Source organism: Pistacia vera, unplaced genomic scaffold (genome assembly GCF_008641045.1).
Source record: "Pistacia vera cultivar Batoury unplaced genomic scaffold, PisVer_v2 Contig487, whole genome shotgun sequence".
In the NCBI taxonomy this organism is placed as follows: domain Eukaryota; kingdom Viridiplantae; phylum Streptophyta; class Magnoliopsida; order Sapindales; family Anacardiaceae; genus Pistacia; species Pistacia vera.
Window position 1 is genome coordinate 1169109 of NW_022196320.1, and position 15481 is coordinate 1184589.

Here is a 15481-nt window from a genome sequence, read left to right on the forward strand (position 1 = left end):
TCTCCAACTCCCAAAGGCTGAAACACCACCGTGACACCGTCTGATCTATCTCGGCATCTCCATAACTCCATTTTCTGGCCTAATCACCACCATGACATTTCAAATTCCGTTTAAATCCTTTGTCTCTACTCTCCAATTCCCTATTTATTTTCGATTCAATATTATGCAGTAACTAAGCACGACTCCACTTCAGTCCAGTCAATCACTGATTCAACTGCCCTAGGTAAGAGAAATCTTAAAATCGTTTGTGTATTGTGTTGATCGATTTCTGGGCGAGGGAGAAAGGCGTCATCGCGATTTTAGAGGCTTGAGTTGCAATCGATTTCAGCAACGATTTCAGACTTTGAGAATGGATTTCGTTGAGATTGAGTGGCGATTTGTGTGGGATTTCAGATTTTCATATTTGTGTTAACATTTTTTTAGAGGATTTTGCGTAGAGAAAGGAGATATCAGAGAAACTGAGAAATTAGGGATTTTTTCCCCTTTTCAGACGCTGGACCAGTTTTTCAATCGGTTCGGTCCGACCGGCGGTTTACACTGTTCATGCGGTTTATTAACGGTTTATTTATTAATGTCGGGTTTTATGTTGGCTCGAACTGGACACATGATCGGGTTCTGGTCCAACCGGTTGGACCAGTTGGTCCGGTCCGGCTTTTAAAACAATGGTTTTTAGTTTGTTAATACTTCCTATTAAAGAGATTTTAACATATTTTGTAAAACTTTAACAAATTTTGTAAAACTTGGGGAAGATTTTTGATAAATTTTAAAGAGTGAAAGACATAGACCCATTCGAGTTACGATATTATCAAACTGAAATAACAAAAATTCTTATACTATTAACAAATTGTTAGTGAATCATTAAAATTTACTCTATCATAAGTTAATAAATATTATTAAAATTGTCTTCTTACTGTTTATTGTAATAGTTGGAATTTATGGTTGGAACTTAACGGCAGTAGGATTCATATCATTTTTGAAACTTTAAAGAGATTTTTCTTATTTTATTATTTCTTTGGGGATTAATTCATTAACCCAATTTTAAAAGAGATTTATGACAATCATCATAAATTCCAACAAAAAAATTGTTGAAAATTTTTAAATATCGCTTATCTATGTGAAACATTGGATGGGGAATAAGTAATTATCAAATGATGTTAATTCTCTCACATGATTTTGTACCAAACTACCAATATTGGAAAATAACTAGATGAAGAAATTTATTGATTGATTTCTTAATTTTCAATTTTTTTTTACAATGAGAATTGAGAAGTTAGAACCATGAAAATAGAACGGGATTGGTCTATCCTTTGAACCATTGTTTTAAAAGTCGGATCGGAAGGCAACCCGCTCTGCTGCCTGGGTCATGGTTCAAAAGGTACAATCGGTTGGATCGATGATGTTATCACACGTCATGATGACATCAGCCCATTTAAAAAAAAAAAACCTTTTTTTTTTTAAGATTTCTATTTTTTAATAAGATAATAACAACTTAATTACTGTCTAACATGATTCAAAGTTCAAATTCAACAACAATCCTAACATAATTTAAGTATTGAAATTGCTGTAGGATTGTTATTCGAGTTCATGCAGGTGGTAGTGACAGATTCTGGAGCAATTTGACGAGTAGCCCCACCTGAAACATACTTGACAGCAGAAATCTTAGATACAACTTTGGCAACATTTGCTTGAAGAAGGAAACTTTGATCAAGAACCCAAGTCCGCCTAAGGGTATCATTCAGAGGGGTAACTGTCGGTCCACCCATGTTTACTCTATAAACTGTCTCCAACGCCTGCCACATCAGGCCTTGGAATTTCTCTTATGGGCTAATGAGGATAGCATCATCAGTGATGAGCTGGTCAGGAACTGAAACAACTTCAATGGCATTTATGAATGCGAATGAATTGTTTGATGGACTGAAAGTGATAACAAGGTTATCAGTGGTTACATTCACTGAAAACTCTTTAACTACTTTAGAGTTTGTAGTGAAATTGCTAAGGAGGCCATACTTTTGGCTGGAAACTAAAAACGTAGCCTTGCTCATAATGAAATTCCCCTAATCAAATGGATTGAAGTAAAGCCGAATCCGGTGCGTACCAGTTTGGCTAATAGAAGAGGTGTACTTCGAGGATCCAGTAAAAATTCTAGCTGTTTGATACAACGACGAATCATTGGAGGAGGTCACGGGTTTTGAAGTATTGACGGTAATATCTTGTGGAGAAGAAAGCAATTTATCAGCCAATTTATCAGCCATGAACACACGACCATCCACTGTAGTATTGGTGAGTGATCCACAGTCTATGAGGTAATTGTCTCTAGGAGCAAATTGACAACAACCAAAACATGCTAAACACAAGACTGACACAACCCAGATTAACAAATGAAACCCTCTACAATCCATCATAAGAAAGTCTTGAAATTGATTAAGCAATAAAAAGCTTGGTCCTTTTAGAGCTTACAATGAAACGAAATCTAGGGTTGCAATACAGAAATAAAAATACAAAAACTTATTGCTGCTAATTTAAAACACAACTAGAATCAATAACCCATGTAGAGATACAAATAAAGAAGAGAAAAGATGTCACCTTGAAGATCATTCAAGCTCCAACAGAGAGAAAGAGGGCTTAGATTTGTGAATTCACAAGTAAACAGCAAACTTTGAGGACCCTTTTCGAGTATTTGAGAACGTTAACTACATAACAGGAAAATATTGAAAACAAAAATAGTGGAAACAAATCTAGCCAAGTGCGTCGATTTCTTGCGAGGGAGGAACACGTCGTCGATTTCCGGCGAGGGAGGAACGCGTCGTCGCGATTTCAGAGACTGGAGTTGCGGTTTCAACAAGGGATGGTTGCGATTGGCACCCATCGTCAAGATTGAGTTTTGATTTGTGATCTTTTTCAGATTTTCGCGACTTCATTCAAATTTTTTCAGAGTTTTTTGCGCGTAGAGGAACTAAGGAAGAAGAAACCGCGCAGCTCAAAGGGAGAAATTAGGGTTTTTTTCATTTTTCAGTTGGACTGGTTTTTCTTGCGGTCTGGTTGGACCGGGGGTCCAATATTGTTCACACGATCCATTACGGGTTAAAGCGGTTTATTGCATAATACCGAGTCTAAGGTTGACTCGAATCAGACACGTGACCGGTTCACAGTCCAACAGGTTGGATCGGCCGGTCTGGTCCGACTTTTAAAACAGTGCTTTGAACAATAAAAAAGAAACAACAAAGTTGTAATGTTACAATTAACATTATCTTTAACATAAATCATTGAATCATTGAACATATATGTTGATCCTGTTTAAAAAGAAACGTTACATTAGCAATATAACTACTCCCTTAATCTTTTATTGATCCATTTCGGAACCAAAAAAAATCATTACTATTACAACGTAATAACTCCTTAATCATTTTATACTTTTGAGTTTTGAGAGCAATAAAAGAACCCCCTTTTGAAGTTGTGATGCGAAAATTAGGGCAAAATTTGGCATATGTTTGTGGCACAAGGTTGTGTAATATCACATTCACATTCTAGTGTGTGTAGATGGTTGATTGTTTCCTCCATTGTTGAGAAGTCACTTTCAAATCTTAAAATAGATCGAAAAGGAGCACCTAAGACAGGAGTTAATTGGATGACTCCAACTCAACTTAATTAAATTAAACACACTTCTACTTAATTTATCACTAAAAGCAGAGATTAGTTATGTTTTTTTTTTTTTTTTTACTCAAATGGGTTGTCGGCAGTTGCTTTTCTTTTTTCTTATTTCAGTAGTTGTGATTTTTACTACTCAAATAAGCGTATTTGGTATATAGTATCCATAATATCCACATAATTTAAAAGTTAAATACATTTTGGTCCTTGAGGTTTGGCCTACGTAACATAAGGTCCAATAGAATCTAACCATAAAACTTTTTTTTTTTTTTTGGGTAAAAGTCTGAAATAAATTTTTAAATTTAAATTAATAATGTAAATCTTTTCTTATGTAAATGAAATTAAAAATAGACAGCTGCCAACTGAGAATGCTAGTAAAAATTTAGAACAATTCCATTGATTAAGAAAATAAAACTCAACATATTAAGGGTATTTTAGATATTAACAAAATAATTTCAAAAAATTGATATCTAACACTAACAAACAAAGACCTAAATGTTACTATCAGATTCAATGGGACCTGTTTTTTGGGCCATACCTTATAGAACAAAATGATTTAACTCCAAAATTTAACATAGATATATAATATCAGACGTGAAACTTTTAAAATAATAGATAATAGATTGGTAACATTGAGCATAAATATTATTGATACGAAATTTTAAAGTGTTAAACAAATATTTGGAAAAAAGAAATTATAAATTTACGATATCCTACCACCTAGTTTTATTATTTTACAGGGATATACAATAACAATTATAAATAAAAAAAGAAAATGTTTGAGACTTTTAACTTCAAATTTTGAAGTTATAATCTCTATATACTTATGTGCCCTCTTATAATTTGAAATGTATCTATTATTATTAGAAAATAATATTATATCTAAAAATCCCTACTAATAAAGTTATACTATATTTTATGATAATTGTAAGTGCATTCTAAATTTAAGTTATTATTAGGGTTGTGTATGGCCTAGCTTGGTTTGGGTTTTGCGAAGCCCAAACAGAACCAAATATTTTCGAGTTTGAGAAGACGAACCCAAACCAAACTGTATGTATTAGAAATGCAGACAAATCAAACCAATTTAAATTGGGTTGGGTTGGTTGGGTTTGGATTAATCGATTTAAGTTTACATAAAATAACTTTTTTTTTCCTTTGTAATGCTTATATTACAAACCATTTAGTAATTTTATTTTCACTACAATTAATTTTCTAATTAAAAATTTGTCTAATTTTGATTATAATACCTAATAATTCATTTCTTGAGCCTTGACTTTAATTTACATATAAACAATGATAGACTTTTTATGATAAAATTATTTAAAAAATATATAACATGTATATAACAAGGTTCATATAGTTTTTTCGAGTTAAAAGAATAAACGCAAACCAATCCATTAAAATTTTTTTTTGTTCAGTTTGAGTTTTCGGCTTTATATATTTGCACATTTTTACCCATTATCTATAAATTATATATACGCAAAAACTTCATATTTTCGTATCTTAAAACCCAAACCATACCGTTTAGGTTTTGATTTGGTTCGGTTTGACTCTTTGATTCAATTTTTTTTTTTTTTTTTTTTTTTGACGATCTACTCTTTATTATTAGAAAGAGTAAGCTACATATACAAACTAATTACACAAATTATTTTCTACAAATTGATGTAATAATGACATATTATTCATTATAATTTATTTAAATTATCATAAATTTAAAATCATCCAATTAGCCAAAAATTTCTATTAATTGAAATATATTATACTTTCTGAAAATCACAATTGCATTTTTAGAAACCCACATAGATAAGATAATATAAATCTTAAAAAACAACGTTTTTGTACGTGTGACATCCAAGTTCTTAGCCCATTAACCTATAATATTTATATTAATTATTTACCTTAATCATGATTCCCAAGAACCCAACACATTACCAGATACACAGATTCTCATTTCTAATAATGTAGATAAGATAATTAATTTAATCAATTAATCATTAATTATATAATATGATTCCTGTAAGCTGGGCCACACCCTTACCAAATTCATATTTTTGTGTTATTATTCTCTTCTTTCTTTCAACTCAACTCTTCTTTCTTTGCTGTTCCCACTTTGGTTTTTTCTTCAGACTCTTTAAGTCCTTGTTTTTCATGGTTTAGCTTGGATTCTGAGTGGATCTACTTTGATTTTACTCTCAAAGTTCAGGTACGCAGATGAAAGTTTTGTTCTTTTTTCAGTTTTGATTACTTGTTGCTTGTTTATGTGTTGAAGACTTGATTTTTCAGCCTGTTGTGGTGTGGAAATGATCATGAAACTTGTTGAATTTCATCTTCTAGAAAAAAATTGAGGTGGGTTCTCACGATTCTTCAATTTTTATGTGTTTTTCTTTGGTTTTCATTTTTTTAATTTTGACTTTGTGTCTTAATTCTTCAGTTTATGATGCTTAGTTTCAAGTTCATGAGTTAATGTTGGTGTTTTTGTGTTTGATTTTTAGGGTTTTTTCTTTTCTTCTGACTTTTGTCTTGATTTTGTCAAATTGTGATTTGTTAAGTATAAGTTTGCTTGAAAAATTAGAACTTTAGGAATAACTCAACATATTGACATTGACTTGGTAATGAAGGATTAGACTTGTTTGATGAATTAATCTTCGATCAGTTAGGCTGCTTGTTGGATTTGATTTTGCTGCAATTTCGACCTCATTTGTGGTTTTATGTGGCATTTCATCAGAGGTTTGATTTCACATTTAGAGGAGGATCTGTTTCTGATAATCTAAAGTTTTTGTCTGGTGCTGTTTGGTTGCTTGAAGACCGATTTTTCTGGAGATATTTGAAAGTACAAAGATGGGTTCTTTTTGCTGCTGTCCATGTATTGATGAATTAGAAGAGTACACTATTCCGAGCGGTTCATTATATCGTCACTGCATATGCCTAAGGTTTTTCTTCCACCAGCTATTCAATGGGGTACGTTTTGAAGTTACACATTTCAACTTTTAGTCATCTCTTATCTTTATAATCAGCACGGAAATGTCTTCATTAGTTTCAATCACGTTAGTTTCTGTGTTGGTGCTGGTGGTTCTTGTTTATAACGTGAGTTCCGGACCTCGAGTTCAAATTGTCAGTTTCTTGACACCTAGGCATATGGGTGCGACCGGGCTTCAATGCCCTATCTTACCAAGGTTTTCACCCAAGTAAACAATAAACACCATAAATACTACATTTTGGTTAAAAAAATATAGAAGCATTCTCAAAATTTTCCCAATAAAGTCTTCAGTGAACACTAAATGGGGAATGTAAAATATTTTTCTTAGTTAATACTTTCTAAAACTGAATCTGATTATAATTAAATCAGATTCCTTAGATGGCTTATTGCCTTAAAAAAAAAAAAAAAGAATTATGTTCTTTCTTGTTTTATTTGTAAGTGCTGATGTAATTATTGTGCCTTTCAATTTGCAAGGACGTGTGTCTTCTGGTTTGTGATCCAAGAGAGATGAATAGTGATTCATAGTTTCAGACCATCTGATATACTTGTATTTCTTAAATAACTATGTGCAATAGATGGTTATATAGTCATGAATTGTTAATCTTCCCATGCTTGAACATATAGAGAGGCTAATTACAAATGTCATTGTTAAATATGAACTTATTCACTTCCCTTTCTAACTTCGTAACTAATTTCCGCCAATTCTTGGTTTGAATAGGGGACCATGTTAAGCTTTGATGTTTGAATTATAATTGAGCATGATAAATTTATTGAACCAAATCTAAATCACTGCCTCATTTGTCATTAATAACTCCATTATTTTTTGTTCTTTTTTTCTTATCATGAATTATAATGCAAGAACATTTTATGTGGTCCTCTTTTTCAAGTGAAGTTAATTAACAAAATAGCCATACTGTTGATTGAATATCCTACTACGTTGCAAAGAATCTTCAAGGAAAGGACATGATATAGAAAGTAATTTGAAAATAGAAAGCAAGGTTTTTCCATAAACAGGAAGGGTATTGTTTAAGGTAACGAATTTTAACAATCTAGAACATAAAATTGATAATGTCAACCTTTCAATTTGTGAGGTTGTATCTTTACTTCTGCTTTTGTGATCCAAGAGAAATGGAGTTCATGCTTACTTTTCAACCATTTATATACTTGTTATCTTAGTGTATTTTTCGTGATAACTCTATGCCTTGGATGGTTTTTATGGTCATGGATTGTCGGTCACCTTATACTTGATCATATAGACGGGCTAATTACAAAGGTCCCTGCAGAATTTTAGCTGATTCCTTACCCTCTATGGGTTCTTTGTTCCCTGTAACAGTAACCCCCATACTGTTTGCTACAGTTTACTCTCTGTATTTTCAAATTTAATCCATTCTTTGTTTATCTTTTCCCATGCATGTGCAGTATGGTGCAGTGTTTCATAGACTTGAAGGTCGATCTATACCATCATCAAACCAAGGAGCTACATCTTTGGCGTCATCAGGGATTGCAGCCGCTTTACCTGATAATTCTCCCAATGATTCTCAGCTCTCATTGTCAAGATCAATTCCCTATGATAGTGAACAGAGATACACTCGCTTGCAGCGTGATGGCTTGGTCTCTAGGCGTGACAAGTCAATGATTCATTTTCAAGAAGATACACAACCACCAAGAAGAAATATGAGCAGTTCTGGTACAGAATCGTTGGGTTTTGGGAAGAAACAGAATGGAGTTGATTTTGAAGAAGATTCTAAACTTATCCATTCTGAGTCCTCAGAGAAAGCTTTAGCAACTAAATTTGTGTTTGGCGATTATCTACAAACATCTGCTGAAGATGAAGATGTCTGTCCTACTTGTCTTGATGGTAATTTGATGTGCTTATATAAAAAAACATTCTGATTAGCTTACATGAACAATTTTTTTTTATCTATCCTTATACTCATTTGCTCGATAATTTCTTCAAGCAATCTTTATTACGATAAATTTACATTAGTAGCAAAAGAGCTAAATGGTGGAAGGCAGTGTGCACCCATGGTTTAAGTTATCTTGATGTGGGTCATTTAAATCCTGCAGAATATACTCCTGAAAATCCTAAAATCACAACAAGGTGTTCCCACCATTTTCATCTGGGTTGTATATACGAGTGGCTGGAAAGGAGTGAAAGCTGTCCAATATGTGGCAAGGTAGGAAATGATTGCTCCTCCCACTTCCGAAAAATCTGTTTTTGCTTAACTTTATAGATCTTTGCTGCACATATTACTTGGCTTTGCATCCGTGTTTTTCTTTTATTTATTAATATTAGGCTTCATGATATGCATCTCACTTGAGCTGCTTTTTATAAAAATGTCAGGAAATGGAGTTCTGCGAAAGCCCTTAACCTTTGTTTACGTGATTTCAAAGCTATGGAGCTACTACATATATAGAGAGGCCAGTAGAATCTGTAAATAAAAAGTCGGTTCTCGTTCTAAACATACTCGTGCAGAGGAAAGCAATTTTTCTTTGTACTAGCTCCTACTTCTTAATAATTATTCCTCTGTTCTGTATGTAGTGGTTTTATGTACATCCTATCTTTTAGTTTAGAACTTATCAATGAAGGTCATCCTATATCAACTGATTGTAACGTAATCGCATTGGAATCATATTGATGATGCTCGAAAACAGTAGTCTTTCAAGTTTGCAGTTCATTTTGTTTCTATGCTATCTACCCTTGAGTCTCATATTGGAAAGTGTACAAGGATCTACGCGTTTATAAGAAAGATTGAGTTAAATGCATTGATCTTGTAACAGATAGTATGGAAATCGAACTCAATGTGAGGAAGAAAGTACGAATCAAATTCAAACCTCACTAGTAGATTTTATCTTGTAGAGAATTTTATGTTTGAATGATAAGGGGTGTTTTAGGTTTTATCCTCGTGCATGAGATTAACTAATATGGGTTTATCTTTATGCTTCTGAATTTTAATTTCTTGGTGCTGCATTGAGCTAGTTAGACTTAGATAGCAACCTGACAAGAAAATGAAGAGAGTTGGCTTTCCTTACCTTCTTTGGATGGCAATTAGACCCCATTGGCCCTTTTCAATAAATGCTTTCATTGACAATAACTGTAACCGCCTCTTTAATGTTTATCCGTAGCAGAAATCTGTCATTTTCCTATGCTAAATACGCTTAGATCTGGACTATCTTATCAACTAGTTATTAGGTCATTAAATACCCTTGAACTACGTCACCGGGCAACCAATAGAGATAAGGTTACCATCTTTTATGTTATTTTGGATTATTGTCTAAATCTTACCTACTCGATATTGTTATAGGGATAGTAATGCCCTTCATTTTCAATTTTAGGGAAAGATTAATCAACCTTAATAAGTTTAAGCAAAAGAAACTATGCATAATATCCAAGATTAATCCAACAAGTATACTCAACCAGTAAAATAATAGATTCTTCTTTTAAAGAGTTGATATTGAATAGGATATTATATCGAACTAGTAACATAGTATATTCCTCTTTGTTCAAAGAGTTGATAATTATACCAAACCAATAACATAGTATATTCCTCTTGGTTCAAAAAATGGATATTGGATCAAGAACTATACACAACCAATAACATAATAGATTCCTCCTAATTCAAAGTATTACAGTCATCTTACCAGGGGACCAAATAGAGATAAAGTTACTCAAGTGACATAATATTTCGTTTCCTCTATCTTTATCTTATATGAAAAAATTGAATATAACTTCAATGTCACATATAGATTGATTTTAATCACTTTTATCAAGTTGTGTACTTGGCAGCTAAGTGTGACTTCTAACCTCCATGAAAATGAGTATTCATTGTCCTATTTAAGACTTTTCTTCCTAAAATTATGGAGGTGAAAGAAACTATGAAGGTGATTGCTCAGCCTTGTACTTTTGCTCTTTTGCCAAATTGGATATTTTCCACCTATTTGCTAACAAGTTAACTAGATTTGAGCAGTAAATAGAAATTCTTTTTTTTTTTTTTAATTTGAATATAAATTTTAGGGGTTTATATCAATTATATACTATGTGGAATTGTTTAATATAAAACACATGAAAGGAGTACGAGTCAATGGCAGTTGAAGCTTGCAGATTTCTCTGCTATTGAAGCATGCAATTGAATTTACAACTCTTCTATGTGGGGTTACTTTTAAAACTCCACATGAAGCAGCAATTTTTTTTTTTTTTGTCAGATTCAAACCAAATTCATCAACCCTATGGTCCCAATCTAAAGTAATTTTATTTTCAATAAATTTATCGAGTTGGTAGATTTTATTTAATGACTGGCTTCTTAAAAAAATAAAAGGAAAAAAAAAAATGGTACTAATTGACTCATTTGACAAGCTTTTGCAAACGAGTAAGTAATGTACATTCTAAATCAATAATATTATACTTACAAAGAAATCTTATAAAGATTTTCATACAAAGTGAGATGACAAAAAATAAATGGAAGAGTGAAACAAAAAATCAAACTCATTAAATTTACTCTTCCATTCATTTTTTGCCACATCACTTTGTATGAAGATTTCTTTGTAAGTGTAGTATTACTCATTCTAAATTCATGTTCTAAGTCTTGCACTTCAAATAACGTGATATTATTTTAGACATACAATCATATAATGTGATATTATATTAGACATATAATCATATAATCATTTACCAAATCGACAACAATTAAACCATATTGATTATAACCACAAAAATAATAATTTTTTTTTATTATTTATCATAATTCACATAAGTGATGCTTCAATTATTAAACAAAGCCAACGTTTTTTAAGAACTAAAAAAATCCATTTCAATAAGAAAATATTTGGTAAACAAATTCAACTGGATTGAACTTCAGTTTATAATTACTCGAAGTATAGATCAAATATCAATCTTAAACCAATTCATTTTGTATCGAGAATTCTCATCGACAAAAATCAATCAAATCAAAATCGACAAACACCTCCAACTACTTTGATGCCTAACCAACTGAATTATAGAGCAATAATTTGACAAACCAGAACACAAAATTGGCTCATAATTAAAAGATTACAAATCAAACTACAAAAATATAGTTCAATTTTCACACTTGCTTTGCTTAAGTAACTAAAATTCACAGTTCTCTCAAATTTTCTTCATCAGAATCTGGAAATAGTAAAATGGCAATTCTGTAATTAACTTCCATTTATGAAGAATTCTGTTTGTTCTTCATCACTTCAACCATTATTTATGACCTATACTTATACTTATAAGCTGCATATAAAAATGCACCAAAATTTACCACACTCAGAACTGTAAGCACCCAATACAAATAATCAAATCTCCCTGTGTTTATATTCTGTGACAGCCAAGATTGTTTGCCTTTTTCCGGATCCCCAGTTGAAGATTTGATAATGGTGTTCAAAATTGATGCGACGAAGCAGCCTAATCCTCCAGCTAGAGCTGCATACGCTGAGCCTATGCTTTTCATTGCATCCGGGGCTTCTTCGTAGAGGAATTCAAGTAATCCCACTATGCAGAATACTTCTGCTATGCCGATGAGGCAGTATTGGATTAGCAGCCAGTATGCACTAAGGTTGGGCATAGGGCTCAGGAAGTTGAACTCGAAACCATGTTTTATTGAGTAATTTCTTCTGTATCTCTCGAAGACGCCTGCCCATGCGACGGAGAGGATTGAGACTGCCAGGCCTATGCCTACTCTCTGAAGCTGGGAGGCTCCATGAGGGTGCCCAGTGAAGCGTCGACAGATTGGAACAAAGATGGAGTAGTAGAGGGATAGAATGAGGAATATGCTGAGACCTGGAAAGACTGGCATGCATGTTACAGGAAGTTTCAGATTCCCCATGTGGGTGTTTAAAGTGTAGGCCTGCTGCACTGAGAGAGTTAGAAATTCTGTCAGGACAACATTGAGCATAATTGTGCAAGTTGGGATGGGGATAAGTTTGATAAGGATCTTGACTTCTTCTACTTGAGTTACAGTACAAAGCCTCCAAGGACTTGGATCAGGTCCATCTTCCTTCAATTGCAACGCCGCTTTGTCTAAACATCTGCACGGCAAAAAAGTCTCAAGTTATAGGGTGAATTGGTGATTCTAGTCTAAATTGAGAGAAGGGAATGAAGAGTTTACAGTACCTGAAAGAATCGGTGTGAGGTATCTTTCCACTGCCCTTTATAGTAGAATGTTTACCAGGGACCTCATACAGGCCTATATACTCACTGCTGGAGAAACAGGTGTTTCGCTTTCGAAAAGCAGCGACCAGAACTTGGGCAACTCTGGTTAGAGGGCTGCCTCCTGGCAACCTGTGTCTGTATAAAGGAGTACCAAGGAAGAATAACATGTTTGATATGCCCATGGCTATGGCCAATGAGCCAAAGGCAGATCCCCATCCATGTTTCATTTGAATGTAGACAACCAAAGTGAACGCCACAATTGCCCCAATAGTGACAGACAGGTAAAAGAAGTTGAAAAATCTATCGAGGTGAGCCTTGTAATCTTTACTTCTTTCATCAAATTGATCAGCTCCGAATGAAGAGACACAAGGCCTTATGCCTGCAGCCCCAAATCCAGTTATGTAAAGAACTGTATAAAGGTAAATCATCTGCCAAGATTTTGCCGGCTCACAATTGCCAAGAAGCAAGGCTATCTGATCGCATTGCTTTTGGTTTGGCATGAAAATATTCATTGTCGCGCATAAGGTTATTCCTGTCAGACCCTCCAGGAGAGAAGATTGAAAAGGAAAATGAGAATTGAACATCAGTATCATGAGTACTTAAGCTTCTCTAATCAAACGAAATTACTCAAAATAATGGATGCATACCGCAAGATAAATGGTCGTGAAAATCGTTATTGTCCAGTATCTACCAAGATAAGCATCAGCAAGAAAACCACCGAGCACAGAGGATGCTTGTGATATTCCAAGAAAGTTGTTGACAGCATTGGATGAACTTGAAAATGGTTTATGCATAACATAGAACATAAAGGCCACCATATTAACAGAAAGCCCAAAATAAGCCATTCTTTCTGCCATTTCATTCCCTGAAAAATGAAATACTCCAATTAACAAACAAATTCTTTACTAATCAATAAAAAAATTTGACTTTTCCACAAGTTTCTCACCAACCAAACAAACGAGAAAGATTTTTGCTTACCGAAAATGAAGAGGGCTGCAATCCAACCTCCAGTTTTTGAGAGGTCAGGAATAGGTTTTCCATGGATATTAACAGGAGTAGTTCCTCCAGTGTAACCACGGCCGGGTGCCATTCGCCTGTTATCAGACTCAATGAAGTACACACTGAGCTTTTTCCTCTGACTTGCACCGCAAATTCCATCTAAACTTGCTGGTGTCTCCGGCACACTTTGCGGTGACCTGATTTCTCCTGTACCCATTTCTCAACTTCCTGAAAACACCACAAACCAACCAATTTTATGCATCAAAACCAACATATAAACTCATTCCAAACCCACAAAACTCGTGAAAACTCTGACAATATAACATCACAAAACAAAAAATTTATGACCCCTATCTATGAACCATGAAAATATATGAAGTTCCAACTTACTTCAAGAACAAAACTTAGCGATTAAGCAAAGCAAATGAACATGAAAATACAAGAAGCTTCCTGAAAACACCACAAACCAACCATTCTTAATTTATGCATGGAACCAACATATAAACTCACCCCAAGCCGACAAACTTATGAAAATATGCCAATATAACATTACAAAACACAAAATTTATGACCTCTATCTATGAACCAAGAAAATATATGAAGTTTTCAACTTACACCAAAAGCAAAACTTAGCAATTAAGCAAAGCAAATGAACATGAAAATACAAGAAGCTGCAATTTGAAAGAAAATTTCAACTAAACCCTTAAGAGCAAACACTTGGGCGGTTGGATTCAAGAAGTGTACATCGAGAACTTTAGGGACACATTGATGTAGATACAAGAGTTAATATAATTACCAGTACAAAAAGTATGAAAGTTTTGCTAGTGGGAAAATGATTAATATTTTGCGTACAGTTAGAGAGTAAGATGAGTCCAAGAAAGATGGGGGGCGGGGAGAAGTGCATAAATGTGGATCCAACTAACAAATCAGGACCCATTTCATTAGATTGTGCATTGAATGATTTAACCAAAGAAAATTTGCAAATAAGAGGATGAGAAGTTGGCATTAATAGCTATGGCTCCCCATTTAGATGATGTTTTACTTGAAACTACCATTGTTTGCTGATCAATGCCGACATGATGTCCGACTTCTAACTAGCTTCTCAACTGATAGCTACTTGTAATAATAGGAAGAGTAAAGGACATTTACCCACCCAAGGTTTGGCCAATCTACAACTACAAGTTTGCACCTGTGGTTTCAAATGTCAATTCAATATCACTCATCACCGTTGGATTGAGACTAATGTATGGTTCATAAAAACTGTCAAAAAATTAAATCATAATATCCTAACCCTTTAATTAAATCCTACCTAATTTTATTATTAAAGGTAATTATATTCAAATAAAATTGAGGTTAATTTTGAAATTAAATAGGCTGTAATTAAACAAGAATACTAAAACTAAACTAAGATCTATGGTATGAGAAAGTCAATGTCCAAAATAATTATTTTAAGAGTTAACGAGGTTATGACAAAAATTCTCTTGAGGTTTCAGAAATGGTAAAAATCTCTTTACCTTAAGTTTTAAGGATTAAAATTCTTAGTGGAGATCTATGAAATGTTGAAAAAAAGAAAAATTAATTAAAATTAAATTTTTTAATTATTGTGTCTTTAATAATACATTTACTCTACAAGTAATTTAGTTAAGGGTTTAAAATTTTAACTTAATTTTGTGAGATTAATTTAAATTTAT

The 15481-nt window shown here is 33.3% G+C and overlaps 2 protein-coding genes across 8 annotated transcripts; one reads left to right on the plus strand and one right to left on the minus strand.

Annotated features, from left to right (window-relative positions):
• Positions 1 to 5598: 5598 nt before the first annotated feature.
• On the plus strand, positions 5599 to 9295 carry LOC116104898 (E3 ubiquitin-protein ligase At3g02290-like). 4 transcript variants are annotated; one of them, XM_031391337.1, is made up of 6 exons: positions 5601 to 5848; positions 5929 to 5991; positions 6371 to 6603; positions 8042 to 8480; positions 8690 to 8799; positions 8967 to 9295. In XM_031391337.1, exons 3-6 carry the CDS (start codon positions 6484 to 6486, stop codon positions 8991 to 8993), a joined length of 696 nt encoding a protein of 231 aa, XP_031247197.1. In that variant the 5' UTR covers positions 5601 to 5848; positions 5929 to 5991; positions 6371 to 6483; the 3' UTR covers positions 8994 to 9295. The 4 variants fall into 4 exon arrangements, with proteins under 4 accessions (XP_031247199.1, XP_031247198.1, XP_031247197.1 ...); XM_031391335.1 differs by having other exon boundaries at positions 6450 to 6603; XM_031391339.1 differs by lacking the exon at positions 5929 to 5991 and having other exon boundaries at positions 5599 to 5848; positions 6450 to 6603.
• Positions 9296 to 11578: 2283 nt separating this feature from the next.
• On the minus strand, positions 11579 to 14927 carry LOC116104881 (protein NRT1/ PTR FAMILY 6.1). 4 transcript variants are annotated; one of them, XM_031391318.1, is made up of 5 exons: positions 14843 to 14927; positions 13770 to 14014; positions 13439 to 13656; positions 12753 to 13333; positions 11579 to 12667 (listed from the first exon to the last, which is right to left on the minus strand). In XM_031391318.1, the coding sequence occupies exons 2-5, from the start codon at positions 14005 to 14007 to the stop codon at positions 11848 to 11850; spliced, it is 1857 nt and encodes a 618-aa protein (XP_031247178.1). In that variant the 5' UTR covers positions 14008 to 14014; positions 14843 to 14927; the 3' UTR covers positions 11579 to 11847. The 4 variants fall into 4 exon arrangements, with proteins under 4 accessions (XP_031247178.1, XP_031247181.1, XP_031247177.1 ...); XM_031391321.1 differs by having other exon boundaries at positions 14833 to 14850; XM_031391317.1 differs by lacking the exon at positions 14843 to 14927 and adding an exon at positions 14587 to 14825.
• Between the last annotated feature and the right edge of the window lie 554 nt (positions 14928 to 15481).